The following is an 18,170-nucleotide window of genomic DNA, read 5'->3' on the forward strand; positions in this document are numbered from 1 at the left end:
CCCATCTCAAAAAAAAAAAAAAAAAAAAAGTTAACCTCAGTTATCTAGAACTCTTCTTGCTCACTAATCTAGAATCTCATTTTCGGACAGCCTCACACAATGGAGTTGGCACTGCTTCTCTGGCATCGTTGTCATGCCAGACCCGTTCATGACTGTGGTAGAAGCTCCTGCAGGTGCAACAACTTGTGAAAGATGCACAACACGGGGTGGGCAGGGAGCAGAAAGGACAAAAAGAGCCAGAGCTGCCTGATTGTTTCGTTTTCCCACTATCCAATAAGCAAATTAATATTACCATATCTGCAGCACTAGTCTATAGGAATTCATATTCTAGGTCAGAGTTACTGCTTTTTTGTGTTCCTATAAATGATATATACAACTTGTTTCAGACAGATTCTGTGCCCTGCCTTTAGAGATCTTAATCTAGTCTGGGTGGGCCCAGGATCTGCCTGTGTCAGAAACGCCCCAGGAGATTCTGCCTTGGGATCCACACTGCTAGCAGTGATAAAACAGTGCCATCTGGGCTGTGCACCAAACAAGGGCCCAAGACCCACAGCTCCCAAGTCAATCAGCTGAAGGACTTTGAGTCAAATCAGCTGATGCATTGAGTTGCACAAGTACATTCTCCTAATTTGCTACAAATTAAACAGGTCTGTTTCCTATTTCATCGTTAACCTAGGCTTTTAAAATTTATGTAACACTAGCTATGGGTTTTTGAACCTATAACCAAACCAGCGGTGGCTCCCGCCTATAATCCCAGCACTTTGGGAGGCCAAGGCAGGCAGATCACTTGAGGTCAGGAGTTCGAGACCAGCATGGCCAACATGGTAAAACCCTGTCTCTACCAAAAACACAAAAATTAGCTAAGCATGGTGGCACATGCCTGTAATCCCAGCTACTTGGGAGGCTGAGGCAGGAGAATCACTTGAACCCAGGAGGCAGGGGTTGCAGTGAGTTGAGATTGTGCCACTGCACTTCAGCCTTGGTGACAGAGCAAGAGTCTGTCTCAAAAAATAATAATAATAATAACCAAACCAATAAGTTGGTTTGGGGCCAAGTTATAGGGTAGGAAAACAATAACAATTTTCCAAATTAGCCATTGTTATCACCATTTTAAAGATGAGGAAACGGAGGCTTACAGAGAATAAATAATTTTCCCAAGATCACACAGTTGGCAACTGTCTGAACCTAGTTTCAAACCCTGAGTCAGCCCAACTCCAAAGGTCCAGTGATTTCCAGACAACTAAATAATGCACCATTTAAAATTCTTCAGTAAGAACTTGTAGTCAGTGCTTTTAGTCTATACAGGATATCAATTTGTTCCAGGCAAGGCTAAGATGCATAACAATATTGAATGTCCTTCATTTTAAGACAATTGTAAGATTTAATGAGGACATCAATTTAATAATAGCTTTGGGGGAGCATAAAACACCACAATAAATATATATGTTCAATATAAATGTCTCACTATTTGGAAATATTAAATGCAAAAAATAAAACATAAAGATGGTTGGCTGGGTACAGTGGCTCACACCTGTAATCCCAGAGCTTTGGGAGGCCAAGGCAGGAGGATTGCTTGAGCCCAAGAGTTCAAGAACAGCCTGGGCAACATAGCAAGACCACTTTTCTACAAAAAATAAAATTAAAAAATTAGCTGACCATGGTGGTGCACACCTGTAGTCCTAGATACTCAGGAAGTTGAGGCAGGAGGTGTACTTGAGCCAGGAGTTCAAAGGTACAGTGAGCTATGATCACACCACTGCACTCTAGCCTAGGCAACAGAGCACGTCCTTGTCTCAAAAAAATAATTAATTAAAATAAAGATGAGAGAAAATACCTTAGAATCAATGAAGAAAAGCACACAATTTGTCTTGTTTGACAACACAGCCGCTGGCCTGCAGTGCCATCTGCTGTAACGAAGTGGCAACTACAGTAGCCCTCAATGCCAGGGTTTTACCGGGGCAGGAGGCCTAATAACCTCTTCATTACCCAGGTGTCTCAGAGTGCCAGTGTCCAAGTCATGGATATGGAATAAAGGGAGAGATACAAACAAAAGTAAAAGATAAGAGGAAGAAAAATAAAGAAGATAGAAGAGAAAAATAAAATAAAATAGGGAGGTGGTGTCATTATCTGTGTCATTAGAAGACTACCTCTTATTACCTACCAGGTATTTTGCACATTTTATCTACAACCAATTTTGTCGATCTGTCTTACCAGGGGCTTGCCTTTTTTATTTTCCAGTCTTTTCAAAGAATAAGCTTTTATTTTTATTAATCATCTGTACTGTGTTTTTGTTTTCTATTTCACTCATTTCTGTTAGCGTTTCTTCCCTCTACTTACTTTGGATGATTAGTTTCTATGCATATGTCATGTGATTTTAAATCCTAGAATTTCAGAGCTGGAAGGAGATGGAGAAAAACCTGGCTCTCTCCTCTCCTTTTACAAAGAGGCCCAGAGAGAGAGGAAATTTGCCATATGTCCTACAGCTGGCGCCTCGTTTCCACACAGATGAGTAATTGCTCCTCTCCCATTCATACCATGTTCCCCTCCTCCCTCTACTTTCCCTCCGTCCTTTCCTTTTCTGCTTTCCCTCACTCGAAGAGAAAAAGATAGCATTGTTGTGAGACAGTGTAGGGATGGGACTGGGCCTCCCTGCCCCGTGCCCCACCAAGGACCTTTACTGCAAGCTGGTGGGGACCCCAATCAGATCATTCAGACCTTGCACCATAAATCTTGCTCAAGGCGCCATACCCACTGATTGGGGGACCTTGAAGAAGCTGAAATAAGCAGCTCCCACCATGAGTCCTACTCAAGGGAGTTAACACCATCTCCTGCATGCCCACAAGGCCAGAAGAATGGAGTAATCCTTAACCTTAGCTTCATTATGATACGAAAAATCACACCCAGGGTGAAGATTGAACATGCTAATGAGACATGTGACACGTGAAGAAGCATGTTATGAACTGCACAGGGGCTAAAAGTTCCCCACCTCTACATGCCTAAACATCACTTTCCCGCCATGGCCCCTTTAAAACTGCCTCTCTAACTCCTCCAGGGCCAGCCAGACTCTCTCTCTCTCTCTCAAGCCTTGTTTAGGAAAACTCTTTTGGCCTCAGGTCAATTTCTATTGCATTAAAAGCCCAAGAACCCATGGTTGGTAACAGATGGACTGATAAAATTCAGGATAAATAGGCAAACTTCCCCCTTAAAAGGTCTAAATTTAAAATCATAGGGCATCAAATTTTGTACATTTGTGCTGGATGTTAGCGGTTTTCCTGTTTTACAACATTACACATGTACTCCAAATAGACAGGTTACCAAATGCAAACAAATTTTAGAAAACAAAATTCAACCTGCCTTTTAGAAGCTTATACTTGTATCTATTAAAAATGCTGATATTCGGCTGGGCGCGGTGGCTCACGCCTGTAATCCCAGCACTTTGGGAGGCTGAGGCAGGCAGATCACTAGGTCAGGAGATTGAGACCATCCTGGCCAACGTGGTGAAACCCCATCTCTACTAAACTACAAAAAAATTAGCCAGGCATGGTGGTGCACGCCGGTAGTCCCAGCTACTCGGGAGGCTGAGGCAGGGGAATCACTTGAACCCGGGAGGTGGAGATTGCAGTGAGTCAAGATTGTGCCACTGCACTCCAACCTGGGGACAGAGCGAGACTCCGTCTCAAAAAAAAAATTGTTGATATTTATTTCAGATATTTGGCAAAAAACAAAAATAGATGGTATCTTGGCAATCAAAATGTAAACGTAGGCCAGGTGTGGTGGCTCATGCCTATAATCCCAGCACCTTGGGAGGCTGAGGTGGGTGGATCACAAGGTCAGGAGTTCAAGATCAGCTTGGCCAACGTGGTGATACCATCTCTAGTAAAAATACAAAATTAGCCGGATATGCTGGTGGGCACCTGTAATCCCAGCTACTCAGGAGACTGAGGCAGGAGAATCGCTTGAACCCGGGAGGTGGAGGTTGCAGTGAGCCAAGATTGTGCCACTGCACTCCAGACTGGGCGACAGAGTGAGACTCCGTCTCAAAAAAAGAAAAAAAATGCAAATGTAGTTTTACATTTCCAGTTAAACAAATGAGCATTGCAGGTCATAAATTTTGCTGAATGTTGCAGTAAACTGGCTCTGGAAAGGTTAAAAAGAGGTTGCTGTTTGACCTGTGGGTCCCTGCCCTGCCTTTCATGACACTGCTCTCACTGCTCTCAGCCTTCAGAAGCCCTGGTAGCCTTGCAGTGTAGCTCTCTTCCTCTAAAAACCTGTGATAAGAAAAGAATCTGGCATTAGTCATTTATATCTTATTATGAATTTATTACTCAAATGCTCTCTCCCAGGGCTATTTGTGTTTTAATTTTTTCTTCAATGTGTGTTAAAGACACATTTTAGATACATTAAGATAGCATTTTAGATACATTAATCAGGTAGGGTAGGCATGATAGAGGAGGGCTTTTCAAATGCCTTGACAATCATTCCACCCACTCTACCTAAGACCCTGCATATTTCAAAGCAAATTAAGTTCCCCATGTCCTCAAAAACTGTAGTCTTTAACAGCACTACCCAAAACTGCTGTTTGCTTTGTTTTTTGTTATGCCAGTGTTAATACTTGGTACACACACACACATACACACACACACGGGTACTTTGGTCAAATCTCTAGTATACTGATGAACACTGCAATAAATGGGACACAGAACAATATTTCTAAACTATATCTAACCACAGGATATTTTCTTCAAGTAGCGCCTCCAGGTCTAATGTTCCTCAGAACACACAAGAGAGACCAGGTCATAATCTCCCTTCCGTTCAGTCTCCAACACCATAAAAGAATAATTCTAAATGCCTTCCTGCTAGAACTCTTATTACTCATTAAAAGATAGAGAAAGAAGAAAATGGTCTCTCAAGACTGGTACTCAGAGTGTCTCAGAGTGCCAGCAAGTGCTTCAGCAAGAGGTATCCCAGACACAGGTAGAAATACTTAGTGAAGGTAAGTAGGAAATTTCTTGAGATTGTTCATAGGAGGGCTCTGCCCTGCACAAATGCAGAAATGTAGGAGATGATAGATGTGATTAACATACAAACACCACTAATATCCAACTAAATGGAAATGGTGAAACAAAAGAAAGACAACAAATTAGACCAACCAGTCCCCAGCAGTTCATACATCTTATCTTCAATAGAATCCAAGGACTTAGCAGTCTGACCGTTCTGTCCTTCTATACTATGGTCAGAAAGTCTATGGTTAGATTGTTTGGTTTAGTCTATAAAGAACTAACCTCAATTTTATTCTATTTTATTTTTTTAAACTTAAAAAGAGAGAGAGAGAGAGAGACAGGGTCTTGCTATGCTGCCCAGGCTGGTCTTGCATTCCTGGCCTTAAGCAATCCTCCCTCTCAGCCTTCCACAAGGCTGGTATTACAGGCATTAGCCACTGAACCCGGCCTTTTTTTTTAAAACTTTTATTTTAGATTGAGGGGGCACATGTGCAGGTTTGTCAGCTGGGTATATTGCATGATGCTGAGGTTTGAGGTACAAATTACTCCATTATTCAGGTAATAAGCATAATAACCAAAGTTTTCTAATCCTTGCTCTCCTCATTCACTCCCCCAGTCGTCCCCAGTTTCTATTGTTTCTTTATGTCCATGAGTTCCAAATGTTTAGCCAACCTCAACTTTAAAACCACACATGAAAAAAACACTGTAGAGTTAAAAAGTTCCAAATGACTCCCTACCATACAGCATCATTTTTTGTAATATGCCCTAAAAAACAAACTAAATTATGTTATTTAAGGAGTGAAATAATCTAAAATAATAAGTATGTTTAAGCAGGCCGGGTGCGGTGGCTCACGCCTGTAATCCCAGCACTTTGGGAGGCCAAGGCGGGCAGATCACCTGAGGTCAGGAGTTTGAAACCAGCCTAGCCAACACAGCAAAACCCCATCTCTACTAAAAATACAAAAATTAGTTGGGCATAGTGGCGCGTGCCTGTAATCCCAGCTACTCAGGAGGCTGAGGCAGGAGAATCGCTTGAACCTGGGAGGCAGAGGTTGCAGTGAGCCGAGATCGCACCACTGCACTCCAGCCTGGGTGACAGAGTGAGACTCTATTTCAAAAAAAAATAAAAAATAAAAAGGATGTTTAAGCAAGGGGATAAACAAAACTCAGAGCAGCGGTTACCTCTGAGATTGAAAAGCATACCTCTGAGATTGAAACATACAGTTTTTATTATGCAACATCTGATATATGCAAAAGAATATACTAACATAAATAATATAATGTGACATACATAATCTTTTCTAACTAAAAAAAAAAAAATTTAACCAAACTGAAAGTCCCTCAGGGCTAAAGGAGAGACTGAGTTCCAAGGAATACATTTAAGAAGGGAGCTGGTGGCTATACTGTTCTCTCACCTCACCTCCCCATAAGAATTTCCCTGCTGGGGCTGGGCATGGTGGCTCACACCTGTAATCCCAGCACTTTGGGGGACCAAAGCGGGTGGATCATCTGAGGTCAGGAGTTTGAGACCAGCCTGGCCAACATAACAAACCCCATCTCTACTAAAAATACAAAAATTAGCCAGATGTGGTGGTGCACACCTGTAATCCCAGCTACTTGGGAGCAAAACTCCATCTCAAAAATAATAATTAATAATAATAATAATTTTCCTGTTGGAATCTTGCTGCCCCCACCAAGCCTACCCTTGCTCCCTGCTCTTCAGAGGTACAAGGGGAACACAAGCCCCTCTCATTCCAGTCCTCTGAGCACAACCAAGACAGGGTAGCATTTTCTAAAAACTGTTTTACAAAGTGAGAGCAAATGAGAAAGATACAGTCATAGAAAGGCAAACAGCTTCTTAGTGTGGCATGCTGGGCCCTAATGGCTGCCCTCCTTCTCCCCTCATGTTCATCCTCCAGTGATACTACATGGCTGGGGGTCCCCTGCTGCTCCGTGCACCTAGCCCTTTAGCCATGCTGTTTCTTCTGCCTGGGAAGCCCTTCCCACCTTTCTCTGTCTTGCCATTTCTTGTTCATCTTGCACCATTCAACTCAGGCCCCCTCTCCCAGGAAGGCTTCCTGGAACCATGGAACTGGGCAAAGAACCCGCATCAGCCTGCCTCATCATTAACCCTCAACTAAGCTTGACCTCGCTGGAGTGGGCAAATATTCCTTCTTGGTGTTTGTGCCCCTTGAGTTGGCCCCAGTCCTGGCACAAAGCAAGTGCTGAGTCAATCCCTGTCAAATGAAGACAGGCTAAAATTAATCAAGGTTCCCCCAGAGACTAGATTTCTAATCCAAAGATTTCAAGGAGAAAAGAAGGACTTCTGAGGCTGAAAATTCCTCATCCTGAAATGACCAGGATCCAGATTTAAAGAGCTGGGAGTCCCTCGCACACACACCTTGCTTGGTTCCCTTACCCCCACCTCCCTCCCTATCTCTTAGTCAAATGCTCCCCAATACCTCCTTATCTATCCAGTACATCTTGGGCCATTTCTGGACCAACTACAAAGACCCAAGACCTCTTGCATCCTTCATCTCATCTCTGGCTTCCAGTCTGAGGGATAAGCCCCATGGCTGACAGGAAAGGCAAGATGGGGAAGGATCTGGTCCTTCTGAGGCAGTGATCCTGCACCCACTGGAGCCTCTGATAACTGACTCTTGTAAGGTGAGCCCCTTCTTAGTCTGGGAAGAGAAACTGCTCTATCAGAGTCTAACATCATGGTATTTTATCCAGAGGGCATCAGGCCCAAAGCATGGTGGGAACTCAGCCACAGGAGCTGATGAGGAGGGGAAGGAAGCCTGGGAAAAGTGGGATGAAGGGTGGGAAGTCTGGCCTTTCTTAGGTGCTGGCCCCAAAGTAGTGTCAATAAGATACACAGGCTGAAGCTTAGGTCAAGCTTCAGTCTGCATCTGGGAAACCTGCCCCAAAGAAGTAATAGTCATACACTTTGAAACCAAAGCAGGCAACCTGAGTGGCCCTAACTATATCTTTGTGTGACCAGATTGGGACAGAAGCAAGATCCCAGCATCTTCAGAGAGCATCTAGAAGTTTAAAAAAGAGGTGCCAAAGGCCTTTGGAAGAGATGCAGATTAGAATATAAGACAAACATGAAAATCATGAGAAAGTTAGGAACAGATGGACAGGAGGGGAATGTGAGGTATGGAATGAAGAAACACACAGAGAAGAGGAAAAATTGTTAAGGCCAAAGTGCTACAGAAGCTCTAGGGGCCTGCATGGGGTTGGAGTGAAGAGACTGAGGGTGGGAAACTGTGCGAGCTTGGCACCTTAGCTGGGCCAACAGATCTGGAAATACAATGATCCTAAGGCTAAGCAATGATGTTGCCTCAGTGAGGAATAGAGAGGGTCAGGCATGAGTGCCCAAGTTGTGGGGGGCAGAGGGGAGTAAAAAAAGGCAGAAACAAAAGAAACAAGGTAGGTATGTTCAAGAGCAGGTGCCTCCATACATAAGTGTTAAGCGTGTCTACTTCCCAAGTGGAAGCTCAGGAGGTGGCATGCATTGTCGTCATCTGTGGGAGTTCAGTCAGGGTGGTGGGAAAAATTGTAGAGGAAAATTTATAAAGAGAGTTATAGAAAATAAATACAAACCTTCTTGGAAGGCTGGGGGGGTTGCATAGCTTCAGTAACAGATTTGGCTGAAGGCAGCCTAATCCTCTTTACCTTCATTTGATAGCAAATAACCAGGGAATGTGGGGAGTTTATCTAAATAGCTTGTTTACTCATGTAGTCCTAAGACCAAACTTTGATCAACCTCAGTTGCATAACTGCTCTCTGCTTGGGGGGTCGTCAATGTTAATTACCCTCTACTGGTGTTTACTCAAGACCTTTGTCATTTAATCTGTACTAAATAAATGCGAATTTTGCCAGCTTATGGGGCAATGCTCCAGACTCATAACAGAGCCCCTCAGCTGGACTGACAGGCAAAATATCTGTGTTAGTGTATGTCTCTCATCCGTCCGTCGCTGGGTCAGGGTCTGCAGGTCGGTCCCTACAGTCATCGTGTGTGTGTGTACGTGTGTGTGTAAACTTTGAAAAATAACAAAAGTAGAGAAAATAGTTTAATGAATCCCCAGCAATTTAATGAAGTTTAATGAACTTCAGCAATTATCAGTGGATAGTCAATCTTCTTTCCCCATACCTCCAACCATTCTCCTTTGCCCTGGATTTTTTAAAAAGCAAATCCCAGAGAGCATATCATTTTTGGTATGTAAATCTAAAAGATAAAGACTCCCTTTTTTTAGACTTAGCCCCAGTGCCATCATCAGACCCCCAAATTCTTTAATATAAATTAGTTAATATCATCAAACATCCAATCAGTGCTTACATTTCCCACAGTGTCCTCTAAATGATCTTTCATTTCTTCACTTGGTTTAATCTGGATCTAAACAATATCCACACATTGTAATTAGTTAAAATATTTGTTTATTTTAATCTATAGGTTTTCCACATCCTCTTTTCTTTCTTGTTATATTTTTGCTGTTGTGCTGGAGGTTGTTGTCAAAACATAATGTCAATATCATCTTTCCCATTCTTGATTTTGCCAGTGGCATTCCTGGGATGTCATTTGACTTGTTCCTCTATTTCCTATATTTGTTGTTAAGTTGGTAGTCAGATTCCATTGGATTTTTCTGGCATGACAAATTTCACAGGAAGCAATATGTTCTTCCCTGGGAGGAGGCTGATGGCTGCCTGTCCCTCTTTTACAATGTTTGGAAAACTGTGATATCTTAATTCTTTTATTCCTTCTGCTTCTATAAGCCACAATAAGTCTATTAAGAGAAACCTCCCTCATCAATTATTTGATTACCCTTAAGTTCATATAAGAGAGGCAGAATATGTGTTTGATTCTTTCCCTTTAAGTTTTTGGAATGAGTTGGTCCCTAGAATTTTCTAGAGGCAATCATTAAGGATTTATTTTCATTTAGTATTATTGAGAACTTATGAACATAGACATATTCAATGTATTTCAAGGATGGGATATTTATAAGGGTTTTAGGGTCTGACATAAGATGGGTTTTTCAAGGCAGGGATGCTGATTTAATTGGCCAGTTTGTTACATAGTAAGTTGAGAACTGGTGGGCACAATGAAGGGTAGGGAGTTGAAGTGATTTTTGAAGGGCACAGTTGTGTGGTAACCCAGTTGAGTGATCTACATATTATCCTGATGACAGCTATTATCCAATTGTTGGGCTATTGCTCGAATAGATTTTTAGGGAATTCCTAAAACTGGATCTTTTAAAAGTAAATAATAAATTTATTTGAAATGACATCTTAGTTCACAAGTGTAATAACAGTTCTTTCTTCCTTTTGTTTTTCTCCAGTACAATCTTTATTTGGTTTTGGTATTAGGTTGATGCTGGCCTCATAAAATGACCTGAGCAACTTTTGGTCTATTTCTATTTCTGGAGCAACTTGTGTATTATAGAAATTAACTGTTTCTTAAAAGTCCCTTAAAAGCCTCTAGATCTGAGTTGGGGTGGGGCGAGTTTAGGAGAGATATTTAACTGCCATTTCAATTTACTAAACACTTAGTGGTTTATTCAAATTCTCTATTTCTTCTTATACCAATTGCTGCATTTTATATTTTTAGGAACATATCCATTTTATCTAGGTTTACATATATTAGGGGTCATAACACTTTTTAAATGTTTTAATATCTTTTGTTATTTCCTTCATTATTCTGTCTTATTTTGAGTCTTTTCTCTTTTTTCCTGATCAGTCTTGCCAAAGTTTGGTCTTCTTAATCTTTTCCATGGGACTGACTTCTGTTTTGTACATCTTCTCTACTTTTCTCTGTCACTGATTTCTGCCCATATCGCCTTTCTTCCTGTTTCACTGTGTATGCCGTTGCTTATTGTGTTGAATGCTTAGCTACTTTATTTTTAACCTTTTGTTTCCTGATGGATATAACCATACATTTCCATCTAACTGGCACTTTAGCTGTGTCTCAATTTGACATGTAGAATTTTTATTAACCTTCAATTTTAAATACTTCTTAATTTCCTTTATGACTCAAGGATGTTATCTAGTAAGATGTTATTTAGTTTCCAAATGAGGTTTGGGGTATTTTTTTGGTTTCTGTTTGTTTGTGGGTTTTTGTTTGTTTTTTGCTATTCTGCTGATATGGTTTGGGTCTGTGTCTCCACCCAAATTTCATGTCAAATTATAATCCCCAGTATTGAAAGCTGGGCTTGGTGGGAGGTGATTGGATCATAAGGGTCGAGTTCTCATGAATGGGTTAGCACTATCCCCTCAGTGCTGTTCTCTTAATAGTGAGTTATTGTGGGATCTGGTTGTTTAAAACTGTGTTGCACCTCCCCCATGTCTCTCTCCTGCTCCCGTCATGTGAGACATGCCTGCTTCCTCTTTGCCTTCCACCATGATTGTAAGTTTCCTGAGGCCTCCCCAAAAGCAGAAGCCACTAAACTTCCTGTATAGTGTGCAGAACCGTGAGCCAATTAAAACTCTTTTCTTTATGAATTACCCAGTCTCGGGTATTTCTTTATAGTAATGCAAGAATGAACTAATACATCTGCTGTATTATTTGTTGTACATGAAAAATTGTCACATATGTAGTGACTTAAAACAACACACATTTATTATCTTATAGTTTCTGTTGGTAAGGAGTCTGGGCACAGTCTAACTGGGTTCTCTTTCTTTTTTAACGTCATGTACTCATGGGAAGGACTTTCCATCACATTTATCGTATTTTTTGGTGTATTAGGGGTCTCCAGAGAAGCAGAACCAATAGGATGGATGGATGGATGATAGATAGATAGATAGACAGACAGACAGACAGACAGACAGATAGATAGATAGATAGATAGATAGATAGACAGATAGATATTATAAAGAGATTTATTAAAGTGAATTGACTCTCAAGGGATTATGGAGGCTGGCAAGTCCAAAATCTCCAAAACCAGTGTTCCAATTTAAGTCCAAAGGCTAGAAGCTGTTGCAGAACCAGGAAATGTCAATGTTCCAGTTCAAGTCCAAAGACCAGTAGGATGCTGTAGACAGACAGCCAATATCCCAGTTCCAAGGCCATCAGGCAGAAGAATCCTCTTACAAGGGGGATGGAGTCAGCCTTTTGTTCTATTCAGGCCTTCAACTGATTGGATGAGGCACACACATTAGGGAGGGAAAGCTGCTTTACTCAGTCCACCAATTTAAATGCTAATCTCATCCAGAAACACACTCACAGAAATACCCAGAATAATGTTTGACCAAGTATCTGGATACCCTATGACTCACCTATTCAAAATGATACATAAAATTAACCATCATAATCGGTTGGAAGGTACAGACCCCATCCATAGCCAAAGAAGGGAACTACATAAGGGTGTAAACACCAGGAGGTGGAAATCATAGGGGCCTTAAAATCTGTCCACCACACATATCGTTATTCATTACTTCTAATTTTACTGTACTGTGAAATTTATTGAGCCTTCCTTTAAGATCTAATACATGGTTTGTTTTTACTTTACTGTTTCACATGTACCTGAAAAGAGAAAGAACATGTATTCACTGTTTGATGGAAATGTATATGAGTTGTAAATATCTAATGGCTCAAGTTTATTAATTAAATTGTCCAGACCTTGCATATTTGTTTTCTGTGTGTACGTGTGTTGGGAGAGGAGAGAGAAAGTATCTACTATCTACTTGATCTATTGGCTACTGAGAGGAGCTAGTTAGAAATCTCCAACTACAATTCTGATTTATCTGTTTCTGCCTAAACTTCTGTTAGCTGCTGCTTAATAAATATTAAAGTTGTATTGTTGGGCACATTTATGACCTCCCTTATGAACTTCCTGTCTTAACTTTTGTCAGGTTTTAAAATTACTACATGAGCTTTCTTTGGTTCATGTTTGCACTGTATCCTTTTCAAGCCTTTTAACCTTTTAGTGTCTATTTGTTTTAAACAAGTTTCTTGTAGAAAACATATTGCTGAATCCCTTGTTTTCATTCAATTTGAAAGACTGTTTTTTTAATTGGTTGGTTTAAGCCACTTACATTTATTGTAATTGCTGCTCTATTTAGGAGGCAGCATGGAATAGCTCTAAGTACGGTTCTAAGTATGGGTTCTAGATCCAGACCACTTGGGTTCAGGCCTTGGTTCTGCCACTTTCTAGCAAGTTAATTAATCTCAGTTTCTTCATCTATAAAATGAGGATGATGAAAGTAATAGTACTTTCCTCATAAGGTTATTATGAGGATCAAATAAGAAACACCCAGAAAAGTATCTGGAATATATTAGGTGCTCTGAAAGTAAAAGTTATTATTAGTAATTTTATTTCTGCTATCGAATTTCATATATTCTAATTATTGCACTTTCTTTTAATTCCTTTTTCCTCTGCTCTCTTGCCTTTCATTCGATAATATTTTCTTCCACTGCTTTAAAATTTATATGTTTTATTCTTTTTTAATGGTAGTTACCCTTAAGACCTACATTCACAAATATTTATCTTTATTGATTTATTAAAGTTAACAGTTTTTTTCATCTTCCTCCTGTATGGTAGTAATTTAACCCAGTACTACTCTAAGTACTCTAAGTAGTACTGGGTTACTTATCCATTCCAGGATGAGATTTGAGCCTGAATGTAAATCAACACACAGCTTCCTTCATTGAGAAAGTTTTGCTATGGAAGTGTCAGTTGAATCAAAGAGTTTGCTTATAACATAGCTGATATGCATTCTGGTACAAGCTCCTTATCTCTTTGAGAACCATTAATTTTTTGTGAACCACCCTTTGAATGGCATTATTTTAGATCCACTATCCTGTCATTTTGGCCTCTCATTCCTGAGCCCCACACCCCTCAAAATGTTGATATTGTCTATAATTTTAGGTTTGAGAAATTATACATATACTGTTCTTTGTTTCTAGACTTTTGAAAAGAGTTTTTATAAGTCAGTTTTAATGAAATATAGTTTGCATACAGTAAAATTCACCTTTTCTAGTGTACAGTTCGACAGATTTTGACAAATAGATACCATTGGGTCATCAGTACCATTCTCAAGATAATGGAATATTTCTATCACTTCAAAAAGTTTCTTCAGATTCCCTTCACCCCCAGCACCTGACAACCGTTGATCTATTTTCTGCCTTTTCCAGAATGTCACATAAATGGAATCATAGAGTAGCTTATTATATCTGGCTTTTTTTCACTTAACATGCATTTGAGATCATCCATGTTTTTGTATATGTCAGAAGTTTGTTCCTTCTTAATGCTTAATTGTATTTCATTGTATGGATGCATCACAGTTATGCATAGCCACCCACCAGTTTCCGGACACTTGGGTGGTTCCTGGCCTTTTTTCTAACACAACAATAAATTCAGCCTAAATATTTGGCCACTCTCATGTTTTATATATTGTATCATCTCCTTAATTTGTTTATCTTCTTGTTTGATTACTTCCTCCAAGAATGTCATTCAAATGAATCTTCCATAAGAATATTTGTATTATTAATACATTCTCATATTCTAATGACAATATGGCTTAATAGACGTAAGTTCAAAGTTATGCTTTTAAATATTTACACATAGAAATATTTCACTTGAGATAAACCTTTTCAATCTGAAGGGTTTTTTCTACCTTGAAATTTATCTCCATTATATCTTCAAATATTTCCTCCTCTCCGTTTTTATATTTCTTCCTTTCTATTCTAGTTTTATCCTCGGTATAAGCTAGAAAATTTACAAATAAGCTAACTTGTTTATTAAAACTTTTTCTACTGCCTCTGGAGGGTTGCTGAAAGTGCTCTTCCAATTACTAATTTATCGTCAGCTGCATCTTTTAGACTATTGCACATTACTAATACGTAGCATCAATATTCATTCTAATTATTATTTTTATGCATAATATCTCTGTTTTAGTTTCATATTTTTTCCTGATTCATATTACTAATGTCATAACTCATTTTAAATAAATTTATCATGCTTATTTAAAAATCTTGGTCCATCTGCTCTACTGATCAGTTTCAGATGGCGTATGTTATTCAACTGTGATCTTTTAACAGTAGTTGCACTCCTCCAGTTTCGAATTCTTTGTCCTGTGAATTCATGTTACCCTGGGGTTTCACCAACTCTGTCTGATAAACAAGGAAGGCCCAGTGAGTTTGGAGTGGGAGAGTGGTGTGAGCCCAGAAGGAAATCGCTGGCACTGTCTGTCACTCCCAGTTTCTGCCACTTTCCCAGATCTTTCCTCCAGTCAGGTTTCTACCCTTAGGGAGAAGCAGCACCTAAAGGAAGCAATTAACCTAGCAACCCTGAGGGTGGCGGGGGAAGGTAGAGGCTCGATTGGGAGGAGGTGGGGGGAGGTCAGTCTGCAGTATTTTTGGTTTTCGTTTTTTAAATTCCTCACCCCAACAGTGCTTTTGTGCTGGTCTGATATTACCTGGAAAACTACCCCACCAGTCGCTTCGGTTGGACACTACCATTTCAATTGTGAAGTCAGGCAATGATTGTCCTAAGGCAAGGTGGGAGAGAAGTCTGAGTAAACCACCTCAAGAGCGCCGGTCTCCTGGAGTGTCTGGGTTCGACTCCTGCCTCCACAGCTTACTGTGTCTCCTTGAACAAATTGCATCACCGCTGGCTGTGCCTCAGTTTCCCTCCTCCGTAGATTAGGAATAACAATAGCAGTGAGAACAGAATCCGGCACACAGTAAATGCTGCTTACCTGTTTGCTATGTAGAATACACTGTTGCTCGGCCCTCAGGAAGGGTCTGCTGAGACTTTCTACTTCCTGCTCAGAGCAGAGGCCGACCACCCCCCAAGGTCGTGGCGGCGCAGGCTCAGCTTCAGTCGTCAAAGTGCATATCCTGGGAGCCGCTGCCGCGAGGTGGTTGAGGCAACAGGGCAGGGAAGCGTCTCAGCCTTTTCCTCCCACCAGAGCAGGACCCCAGCTGACAGCGGGTGAGCTGGGCAGAAACCCCTGCCGGGAAGAGGCGGACCCAGTGGACCGCGGCGCCCGCAGTCGCCGGACCAGGCGCAGAGGCGAACGGGAGGCGGCGCTGCGCCCTGCCCGCCCCTCCCCGGCCCGGCCCCGGCTTCAGCCCCAGCCCCGGCTCGCGGGCGCTGAGTCTCCGCGTACCGGAGGCGGCGGAGGCTCCCACTCACCGGCCCCAGCTGGCCAGCGCACGATGCACTGCCTGGGCGCCGAGTACCTGGTAAGCGCCCACAAGGTCGGCCCTCCGGGGAGGGTCGGGTCCCCCTCCTGCACTCACCTGCCCCGCCGGACGCTTCCGCCTTTCCAGCGCCTCGGGGATCCCGCCCCCACTTAGTACCTTGGGGCCACCTGGCGGGGAGGACCCTGGACCCTGCTCCAGGGCCGGGGTGGAGGCTGGGGAGACGCGGGCCGCGGGGCGCAAACTTGGGGCCGCCCTCAGGTGCACCTCCAGGTAAGCACTTGTCGGCAGGGGGCTGAACATCCGCTCCGCACAGGGCAGGTGTTTCAAAGGCTGCGTGAAAGAGCTTCAGGTGGCCACGTAAAAAATAATAATAATAATTTTAAAAATTTAGAAAAAGATTGGTTACTTTGACCACTCTTCGAGTAGATTTGGGTTCGGTTTCCAGGTTGAGTCCACTTGTTTATCTTCTTTTCTCAACTGTCCCTTTTCTGGAAGGTTTCTGCAGAAGGAGCCCCTAGGCAAAGGGAGTGGCGACCCCAGATTTATAGGAAATGCACAGATACGGCATGGTTATTCCTGTTCTTTCTCTTTTGGACTGGTTTGGTAAGTGTGGGTGCTTGGGAGGAAAGAGGCCAGAGTGTGTGTGGCGCGTCTGGAAATAACTCTGTCCCAAATGTAAATCGTAGTTGGTGCTGCAGTGAGAGACTTCTGCCATTAACCCACAATAAACATCAGTTAGTAGTCGGGATAATTCTTGTCCTAGACTCGCTAGAAAGGCTGTCTTTTTGCTACAGGCCATTTTCTAAGGGGTGACTCCATTAGGAAATGGGAATTAACAGTTTGCAACGTGATTGCTATTTAGTAAGGCCAATGTGTCTCCTCTTACTATCCGAACTTACTAAACAGAAGTTCTTTTACCACCTACCACACCCCCAAATCAAATATTCCTAAGCTTTTGGTGCACCTTTAACAAAAGAAAAGCCAGGGTAAGCCTAGCAATAAATTGCATTTCCTTTAGCTGAACATCACACACGCACGCACACACACACACACAAGATATGTTGTGTTTAGCAGCCAATACTGTTAACCATAGCTAACAAGGAATGATTTTTCCTACTGTAGTTTCCAGGTATGTATGATTGCTGGTAAACCCCATCAGGCTGTGCAGTTATAATCCTGAGTCTGTTGGAAGTACTGATTTTAGAGTTGTAGGTAACAGCAGAAAACGTCTCACCCGACGTTTTCAAAGGCCACTTTCACGAAATCATCCATGCCAGGCTAAGGCATGCTATTTGCTGCATGGTAAATGATTAATTTATAGAGCAGGGTAATAACTACCAGAGAGTAATTACCTTTGTAGAAAAGAATTCCATCTGAATAGGCCCTAAAATGTCATGTTTGTTCTTCTTTCCAAGTAAGAAAGGCATTTGTTCACTTGTTGACTTCAGGCATTTGTTCACTTGTGATCCGTTTCACCTAGACAGGTTTGGTTACAGGCACAGTGGAAGGTTAGGTGTGAAACACATAATCAGACTTTTTGCTGCTTGTGTTGGAACTCTCCTCTAGGAGCTGGGAGAGACAGTGCACCTACAATACCTTCTGCCTAACTTCACAGATGGTTGGTGTTTTTATCTGAGACTGCTGTTGTATAAACGCAGGCAGGGACTGGCCTGCCTTGTGCCTGGCAGCTTTGACCTCAAGCTGTTATTGTGATTTAATGATCTGCGTTAGCCCCGCCACAGCTTCAACCTAGGACCTCACTACCAAACTCTCAGCCCAGCAGCTGAGATTCCTGGAGAAAGGCTTTGTAGATGACCTATCACAGCCTGAAGAATTGTGAACCATCTGAGAGGTGGCACGGAGCTGGAAACTGCTTTAAAGTTACATTTCATTTGTAAAATAAGTCTGAAGTTTTTAATATGTCCAAGTTCTCATTACGGCTTTCTGTTTTAAGAGTCAGAGTCCTGGCCGGGCGCGGTGGCTCAAGCCTGTAATCCCAGCACTTTGGGAGGCCGAGGCAG

At 41.9% G+C, this 18,170-nt stretch overlaps 1 protein-coding gene and 1 long non-coding RNA gene across 5 annotated transcripts in view; one reads left to right on the forward strand and one right to left on the reverse strand.

Moving 5' to 3' along the window:
• Positions 1-15,774, reverse strand: part of LOC108534439 (uncharacterized) — a 216,657-nt gene extending 200,883 nt beyond the window's left edge. The window contains exon 1 of the long non-coding RNA XR_001886974.1: positions 15,699-15,774. This is a non-coding gene — a long non-coding RNA (uncharacterized LOC108534439). The remainder of the gene's footprint in view (positions 1-15,698) is intronic.
• A 221-nt stretch (positions 15,775-15,995) lies between these two features.
• Positions 15,996-18,170, forward strand: part of SLC44A3 (solute carrier family 44 member 3) — a 74,430-nt gene continuing 72,255 nt past the window's right edge. The window contains exons 1-2 of one of the 4 annotated variants that reach the window (XM_017879787.1): positions 15,996-16,188; positions 16,645-16,752. In XM_017879787.1, coding sequence (XP_017735276.1) covers positions 16,162-16,188; positions 16,645-16,752 — 135 coding nt within the window. In that variant the 5' untranslated portion in view covers positions 15,996-16,161. Of the gene's footprint in view, positions 16,189-16,314; positions 16,420-16,644; positions 16,753-18,170 lie in introns of those variants that run through there. The other 3 variants (XM_017879786.1, XM_017879789.1, XM_017879788.1) reach the window with 3 other exon arrangements.

The sequence above is a fragment of the Rhinopithecus bieti genome, unplaced genomic scaffold, assembly GCF_001698545.2.
Source record: "Rhinopithecus bieti isolate Rb0 unplaced genomic scaffold, ASM169854v2 scaffold_11919, whole genome shotgun sequence".
NCBI lineage: Eukaryota > Metazoa > Chordata > Mammalia > Primates > Cercopithecidae > Rhinopithecus > Rhinopithecus bieti.